Raw genomic sequence first — 9,080 nt, 5'->3', positions numbered from 1 at the left:
CATATTACTCGTATAATACTTGTACTCGGCAAAAGTGCTTTATCCGTACCAGATACTCATTTCAGCCGGATACTCGGATCACCCCTAATATCCAGTAACTTACCATAGCTCTGATACAGCTGTAAGAGAGTGAAGAGTAAACAGTGAAGCTATCAATCAAATCAAATGACATACAACATTGTTTCCTGTGATTTCCTTACGTGTAGTTAGGCCATTTTAATCCTCTGTGGGAATGGCCACAAACAATGAAAAGTACTACAAAGAAGGGTTTAATACATATTAATTAAATTGTTATAATTGTAATTCATGAAAATCTGAAGGATTGAACCAATTAAATTGCTTAATAATGAAATTTGTTATAAATATTTTATTTTTTAGAGGTTTTAAATCAGGGACAGACTAAGTAACAATCTCAAAAAAGATACTCTCAATCTGTCCGTCAGCAAACAAAGGGACAATAAAAAAACCCCCCACACACACACACACACACACACACACACACAACACCACCACACACACACAACACACACACACACACACACACACACACACACACACACACACACACACACACACACACACACACACACACACACACACACACACACACACACACACACACACACACACACACACACACACACACACACACACACACACACACACACACACACGAGAGTGAGAGAGACAGAGTGAGAGAGAGAAGCTTCTGGTCTATGGACAGGCGTTGCTTTTAATGTCCAGCCACTGGTCCTGGTGCTGTTACAGGTAGTAAAGGACTTCAGTCTGCCATGTCTAATGCAGGTTGGGATACTTCAGGCAGAATCTGTCAAATGTATCGTATATGGCCTGTCTGGAAATAAAACACGTATGCAATCAATTCTAAACCAACAACACCGGAGCAAAATGTAGCATTCCAAATAAAAGACCATGTATAAAGATGATGCAGTTTGTGAAATTCTCTGGTATTTGAACACCTCAAGTTTTATTGTTTTTTTCCCATGCAACTAGAATTCCAACCCCATTGATATAAATTAAGGTAGACGGTAGGTAGGAGATGATAAATGTGTATCTAATACATTTATAACAGCTGTAGCCTTCTTACATTTGTAAATCATATTTTTCACAAGCTACCTGCTCTAAATACAGGAGATCCTGATTGAGAACAATTAAATTGATAAGATTAAAATATTCCTGTGATCTAAAGAAACAATTGACAAGAAGCCTCATCACTGTCTCACACACACTGTCCAGTCTACTTGTTAAGGTAGAATAATCTTACAGGGTTATGTGTGTACAGACAAGCTTTGAGAGAACACATTAACCAAATTACAGCCAGTTTCCTTTTAGCAAGAATAAGCATAAAGGTTATTTATCTACAGCAGATATGACCTGAATGTGACAACAACAACAAAACGGACTCAAGAGCAAGTAATGTCACTCTTTACACATGACTTGATGCTACTGGTAAGAGAAAGGATTAATGAAAGTGTGACAGGGCTTTACAGGTATAGCAAATCATTGTACTGACCATTTACAACAAAATAGCAGTACTTCAACACCAAATACAAAGTGTGTACAAGTTATATACTCAGACTGTTTTCTTATTAGGAAGTAGTTTTTTTATTGATAGTTTCCGCCACTTGGATCTCTTTTTACATGTTATAGAGAGGACTTTTGTGAGTAATAAACATTTGTCAGATTTTCTGTTTCAATTTGTAGGAGATTCACCCTTTTTTTAACAAAATGCCTGTACTAAAAGAACTGCAGGAGCATTTTAATGAGCATTAGAGGTAGCATTAGATGGACGTAGAAGAATTAGGATCTGTTTAAAGTTATTTAAGACAACACAATACTTTATTTTGAAATTTTAGACTTAAATGTCCTGTGTCAACCCTGGTAAGATGCTAAATAATTATTGTGAGAACTGAAATTTATACACAATAAAAAAAAAATGTATTTTGTATATACTGTCATTTGCATATGGAGTGGGAAAGGGAGATCCATCACAAGTGGTCAGTCAAGGCATGTGGAGACACGTCTAATGCCGTGTATGAACAGGGCCTTTGAGTCAGTAGTTACCTGAAGACATTCTGTTTAAACAGGTATGCACTGACGTGTCCTCCATTCAGGTATCTGACTTCACATCCTGGCCAGATCTCTTGCAGACTGAGGACCCCTGTACGAGGGATGTAGGCATCCTCTTTGGCCTGGACCACAATAATGAGGCTGGTGTCTACAGGGACTAGAACAGAGGGAAGGACAGATCTCATTTATTGCTGCCACTAGGACATATCATTCAGAAAACACAATATTGAGCACTATCGTTAAGCAAATTACATCTTGGCTGTCTAAAAATGTCAAACCTCTAGCAAAAACCCTGGCTGTAAGATTCCATAGTTGAAAATAAGTTTAAAACGTTGTTTAATCATTTTTATTAACTTAGTAGTCTATATTCACAATCTTTCACTTCCGAGATTGCTCTAATGCAGCCAAAAATTTCGCTGGATCTTAATTTTTTTGGCTGGATGCTACTCCTTTTGGCCGGATGTCTGTTACCTTCCTCTTTATTGTGTTGTAATTTGAAACTCTGGTGGATTTATGAGGACTATGGTTAACTGCTCTTCAGATCTCAGGGTAAATTGAGACAACTAGCTAGCTCTGTAGAATCTGAGTTTTCTGTTGCATGACTAAAACAGCGAGAAACCTGTATGAAACATCTACATGATTTTTTTATGTAAAGACCAGAGGGACAGTCCATTGGACCTAAATTTGTGGTAAAAAGCCACCACACTGGGGAAAGAAGGGGTATTTTGCTGGATGGTGTGAAAAAACAAGAGACTGCTTTGCCAAAGCAAAAAATCGGTAACCAGACAGTAATTTTAATATATAAAATAAATATAACAGCAAGTGGAAATTCACCGGTTCAAACCCTTTCTTTACCAACAGAAGGATCTTAATGGCCTGGATTTTTTATTTTTTTAACTACTACTTTTTTAACATTGACCCTATTTTCCTATGTTTTTGTGTCTAAGTAACTGATGGCAACAACAATCTTTGAAATAAGTCCAGTGTTAAGTGAGATTGCTGCAGTCTGCAGCAGCAAAACAAGCTACAATGTTGGTTAATATGGCAATTGTCCAGCTTGTATTTACCTTCACTAAAGTGCTTGTTTTGCCACTGACGGGCTCAGATTAATATTCTAAGTGTCTGACAACATTATGGAGGACTTCTAAGGACGCCAACCTGACTGTTAAAGAATAAGATTATTTTTTTAAACAAAAACATCCGCAACATTGCGTTACCCATCACACTAATTTTTGCATCGTAAATTACACTTCATATAAAGTTGAGAAAAACAAAATAAAACTTTCCACACTTTCCAACAATCACAACTCTAGTTTTAGTTGAAATAAACACATAGTTTACCAACTTAAATGTGAAAATATGCTGGTTCTATACACGCTTAAAGTATTGCTTTTTAAATGGAGTCTGGTGGGTTTAGCGCTAGCAACTTCAGAGCCGTTTCTGGAGGGTTTTTTTAATAATAATAATAATAATAATAATAATAATAATGTATTCTTTATTAGTCCCACAAGGGGAAATTACAATTTAAACTCACAATAACTGTTATTACACACAGGCCTGAATTACACACATGCTCAGTACCCTTGAAAAAGGGATGAGATCAAGCACACATCTTTCAACAATACAGTTAATGCAGTATTAAATCAAAATCTTTGCGTAGGTCTATTCCTCACAATGGGCTGATGACATGTTCCACATTTTATGGTGATTGGGCAAACCCTTAATGAGTTATGGCCAATTTCCTGCAAAGCCCCAGACTTTGCAAAATTCTTTGATTGATGGCAGCCATTTTCTTTTACCAATATTGTTTATTTACAGTAGAAAAATGTATCCCAGTCCCACAATGCTGAATACCAATTTTGGTATTGATAGATTTTAAATTGATAAAAGTCTGTTCATTTGACTGTTTTTCACATTATTATTGTTTTTCATGGCGTCATGACAGACGTTTATTGTCCATGATTTTAATGTTCCTGTGTTGATTGTGTCCACTCCATTGCAATGGGTGTATAGGCTTCAGATCCAGCAAGATTTGTTTGGTCTCTAGCACCATGTGGCTCATAAATTGAACGGACCATGATAAGTTATTTTTAACTGTTTTTACTTGTGTTTTATCTGTTTAACTGATTTTGTGTAAAGCACTTTGAATTGCCCTGTTGCTGAAATGTGCTATACAAATAAAGCTGCCTTGCCTTGCCTAAGTGATAAACTTTACAATGTTGTAATGCATTAGGTAACACTGGTCAAGGCTGATACAGTTGCCCAGAACTTCACTGGTTCTCACCAATAACTTTCCAATATTTCTCCTTATCATTGTCTGTTCATGGTCTCTTGGACACATGACATACATTTACATTATTTTCCCTTCTGTTACGTCATGTCTGGTTGGTCTTTTTGGATGTGAAAATAAAATTGTCATTACAAAAATATCTCTAGATGTCATTGTAATAATTTAGAAAATCTAGTTTCTACACAATTTTCCTACAAATTGATTCACTTGGGTCTCTAACCTGCAAGTTGTTCTTTAAGCCGCAATCCTCTATAGCCACAATAGCTGCGTGTTAAGAGCAGCCAAAACACAGAATATTGTTGATATTAATTTATTCTTAGTAAATTAGTTTGGAGCCGTTTAGAGGTCTGTTTTTTGATAAAGGACTTGTTTATTTGCCTTCCTCTGTCCTATTTTTGTTATGATACTAATTAGAAACTAGTCCACGCATTTGTTACTTCCAGGATGGACTTAATTCCTTGTAAATCATAGAATGTTGTCTAGACTTACTCTATCTGTAAAGTGTCTTGAGATAACTGTTGTTATGAATTGATAGTATAAATAAAATTGAATACAAACATCGCCTGTAAATCTGTGATTGCACCATAAACTTACCAGAGAAGTTGGCCATGTGTGTACATTCGTCCATCACTCCCTTCATGAAGCTTATAGACTCTCTATGTAATGATGGCCGATAGCATTTGGCAAAATCCGTCTTCTTTCCAAGCAGTGTGTTGTTTGCAAGGCCTCTTAGAATAAGAATAGAACAAATAATAAATAACATATTGTGAGATTTGCTTCCAGCATAGCATTGTAATTCGATTTGATTGTGATAGCACATCACACAACATTTTTTGTCAAAATGTGCAAAGAAATTATGTGGGATACCAAAAAACAAAATGTATTCGTTTCTGAATCAGTCCAGACACACTATTTACCAAGTAGTTTTTTAAATCTTCAGAAGTAGTAGAAACAAAAACAGAGAAACATCTTCTTTGGTCATTTATCTATTACGTAGTTTCAACAGGCAAATCTTTGTCCTTTGTAGATTATCTCTACCCAATCTGAGATTGGTGCTTTGTTATTGGATTTATGCTAGTCGTGGGTTAGCAATAACGAACACCGAAGCCCTTTCCCAATTTGGGCATCCCGGATTCCTCATTACAGAGTAAAGAGAACTAGACCTTTAGCTTCTGAAATCAATGAAGTAAGATGCAGTTTCTTCAGCGTCTTTCTGGGGACGCAAATTAAGCTGTCCAACAGCAGCTCTACTATGTTCCTATTTTAGAGAACGTTAATATTATTTTCCTCATTCATTTTGTATTATTTCACCAACCCGCTATTAAATCAGTATGTTAATTTATCTTATATGATCCAACCGGCCCAAACCGTGGATTACCACGGATCTGTGGGTATATCTCTCTCTTTTCCCCTTTCTTTCCCGTATTAAGACAATGTGATGCCCTATACCTCAAAGGCCCCCTGGCCCGTCTGTCTAAAAAAATATGATACATTTGCGTGTACTTGTGGACCAACTCAACTCTGACAGACTGGGGAGGGGAGTGATAGTGGTCATGTAATCTTGATTTATTTCTAATGCATTATTATTATTATAATTCATAATTATTTTTTATTATTGTTATTATTATTAATGTGAAATTAGTGTTCATAAATAAGTAATGTATGGTCTTTCACGTAATTTAACAATTTACGAAAAATATTTTTAAAGCTTGTGTCATGTGGTGCCCCTCCACTGGTGGTATATTGTTGGTGCCCCTGGGCACTGGGCCACTTGCCCTCATGGACAATCCGGGCATGATGGCATGGATAAAAAGACTTATGCAGAGGATACATAGTTAATTATAGCTCCTCCAGGGAGCCTCCTTGCTTCTCAAATTACATTTTAGGAAACGTGACGTCCTTTTACTTTGCGCGCTGACAAGGATTTACAGGTCACAAGCCAGAGGATCGAGGAGTTGAGGAGGTACAAAATTTGGAAATTGAGAGAGGCCCCAAGTTCAAGCAAAGGGAGTGTAATTGGGTAAAAAAAGTGTAATTGGAACCAATACAACTTAGCAGTGTCCAACATAAAATTTTCCCCCGATTGGCCCAAGCAGTTCACCGACTGGCCAATCAACTTGCCCAAAGTACTTTTTTACTGGCACTAGGCCATTGCTTATGTCGATTGTGGTGGTGTCAACTGATCCCTAGAACAATGATTAGGCCTACATTTTATTTGATAAGTGCTGGAACTGCATTTGTTGAATAAATAATGATGTAGGGGTGTTGGCTGTGGAATCTGAAAAAACTGTGTGTGTGGGGGGGTGTAATGTAGATGGGTAATGTACCTAATGCAGAGGATTTCTTTTTTGTAGAGGAGATTTTAAGTTGATAGAGGACCCAGTTCTAGACTTCAGTGTGGCTGCAGCGTACAGGGCCCCCAGAGACTTTGAGAGCCATCTGAGAGAGACTATACATATTTTCCCTCAAGCTGCATCAATTGTTTAATAATCACATCGGTCTGTATCAGAATCTAATCATGAGGTGCCTAGAGATTTACACCCCGATCATATTTATCATTTATCATAAGGGATATTATAGGGATATATAATGTCAAGCAGTGGAAATAGCACCTGATGGATTTAAAGAGATGGGAAAAACCTCCCTCATACACCTGGCAGAGGTCTCTGACGAAGTGAGGACAAGGATGTAGATGAGATTTGTGTGATGTCAAAGGCTTTGGACATTGTTGGGCTGTCTTGGCTTACAATCCTCTTTATGTTGCAGCAAGGCTGGTTCTCTGCTTGAAAACGGTGGATCGCTCCCTCCTTGTTGGATATCAGCTGCTCCCCCAAGTGAAACATAAGTTAAATATAATGTACTTTTATTTTGTCAGCCTGAGCACCTTTGCGGAATGGTACCTCGTCAGTGCCTAGGAGATGAAATAGCACTTATTTTTAAAGCGTAACTCTTGACTAAATGCAACCTAGGGCCTTTTTTTGAATGCACCCAAGTCAAACTTTCGTTTAAAAGCATATTTAGGACGGAGTGCCACTTTTAATATTTTAGCGTATTTTCGTTTTTGGTCAAATGGCCTTTTTAATGGTGTGTGCTAGTATGATGGCATCAAAATTGCTATTTTTAAAACCCTAACAAGGCTTGACAAAACATGAAACTTTGCTCTTTAGTATCACCAGGTGCTCTACACATGGACTTGAGCATTGAGAACATTGTTTGTGTGCACAGAGCTTACTAAGAAGAAAGGTTTTGAACAACTCTCTTCAGCACAGTTTTTTTTTTTAGCAAAAGTTAATATTTAAAATATGTATGAGATATTTGTTTTTAAAAAACATAATTCAGCAATTTTTATTCACAATGAGTAACTGATTACCTTGCTAGAGTGTCCAAGCTCATTCCATTGCTGTTCACGGATGAGAACAATTGGTCTACTTTAGCACTGTCCCCTTCCAGGCCACCACCAATAAACAGGCCTCGTCCAGCCTCAGCTTCCCCTCCAGGCTTGGAGTTCTGACCCAATGAGACTCTGTTATCTCCAGACAGGACCAACAAATTCTCTGAAGAGTCCACATTCTTGGCAAATTCTGGACCCATTTTAAAGGAGTCAGCCTGGTGAAAGTGGTGACACCAACAAAAAAAAGACAGATACAACAACTTATTAATGCTCATGTGTGTTCATGTATGCGTTTGGTAAGAGGCATCAGTTCTCCAGCAGAATTCTTTTTTAAATTGACTACAAAGTACTTTTTTGGTGGCCACAATGTAAACCTCTCTAAGTATATTTAAGTCCCTTCCCGCTTCTGGCTCTTTACACTGGATATGCAAAAGAGCTGTTAACTAAGCCCAAAGTGCAGGGCAATCCACCTATACCAGACCTGGGCATCTTACGGCCCGCGGGCCACATTCGGCCCTTTGTGCGTCCCTGTCCGGCCCGCGTGAGGCCAATCATAAATTACAAAATAAATAAAAAAAATATCTATGTTGAGTGTGCAATACAACGGTGCTGCTTTTGTTTTGACAGCGTTAGTTGTATTACTTCCGTGGGGACGTATTCGCGTTCGTGATTGTGATTGAAAGTGAACAGCGGCAATCACAAATTACAAAATAAATTTAAAAAAACATCTATCTCGTGCGTGCAATACAACTGTGCTGCTTTTATTTTGAAAAGTGTCATTGATGGACGTATGTCAGTGCGTAACCTGTGAGTGAAGGTGCACAGCGACGAGTGATGCCCGGTTACCCCCCCGAGATGTCCACTCACGCTAAAAAAAGAAAAGCTGATGACGAATGCCGTGTTTTCAACAAGACGTGGATTGCCAAGTATTTCTTTACAGAAATTAAAAGTAAAGCCGTGTGCTTAATTTGTGGTTCACAGGTTGCTGTGTTTAAAGATTATAATTTGAATTGCCACCACACGACGAAGCACGAAGATAAATACCGGAATCTGAGTCTGATGAAGAGCACGCAAGGGAGGAGTGTGAACAAGTTAAAAATAAATTGCAGTGATTCAATGATTGTTTTTGTTTTCTTATTTTAATTTCACATAGCCTAATTATTTAAGGATTAAGAGTTTAAATAAAACCATCAAAAGCAATCTGCTTTTGTATAAAGTTAAGTTAGGTTAAATTAAATTATTATTTTTATTATTATTTATCTTACGTTGTATCAAAAATTATATTGAGCAAAATTTAATTGAAATATTGTC

At 37.4% G+C, this 9,080-nt stretch overlaps 1 protein-coding gene and 1 long non-coding RNA gene across 7 annotated transcripts in view; one reads left to right on the top strand and one right to left on the bottom strand.

Moving 5' to 3' along the window:
- Nucleotides 1-736: 736 nt before the first annotated feature.
- The window catches only part of abhd18 (abhydrolase domain containing 18), a 25,019-nt gene continuing 16,675 nt past the window's right edge, over nt 737-9,080 (bottom strand). For 3 of the 6 annotated variants that reach the window (XM_032510629.1, XM_032510632.1, XM_032510634.1), the window contains 4 exons: nt 7,749-7,984; nt 4,973-5,106; nt 2,083-2,245; nt 737-853 (listed from right to left, as the gene is read on the bottom strand). In XM_032510629.1, the coding sequence (XP_032366520.1) occupies nt 796-853; nt 2,083-2,245; nt 4,973-5,106; nt 7,749-7,984 (591 nt within the window). In that variant the 3' untranslated portion in view covers nt 737-795. Of the gene's footprint in view, nt 854-2,082; nt 2,246-4,972; nt 5,107-7,511; nt 7,516-7,748; nt 7,985-9,080 lie in introns of all 6 variants that reach the window. The other 3 variants (XM_032510631.1, XR_004331023.1, XM_032510633.1) reach the window with 3 other exon arrangements.
- LOC116685713 (uncharacterized) overlaps nt 8,715-9,080 on the top strand; it is a 7,815-nt gene continuing 7,449 nt past the window's right edge. Inside the window, exon 1 of the long non-coding RNA XR_004331024.1 lies at nt 8,715-8,726. This is a non-coding gene — a long non-coding RNA (uncharacterized LOC116685713). The remainder of the gene's footprint in view (nt 8,727-9,080) is intronic.

This window comes from Etheostoma spectabile, unplaced genomic scaffold (genome assembly GCF_008692095.1).
Source record: "Etheostoma spectabile isolate EspeVRDwgs_2016 unplaced genomic scaffold, UIUC_Espe_1.0 scaffold123, whole genome shotgun sequence".
NCBI lineage: Eukaryota > Metazoa > Chordata > Actinopteri > Perciformes > Percidae > Etheostoma > Etheostoma spectabile.
This window is presented reverse-complemented; position numbering and strand designations above follow the sequence as displayed.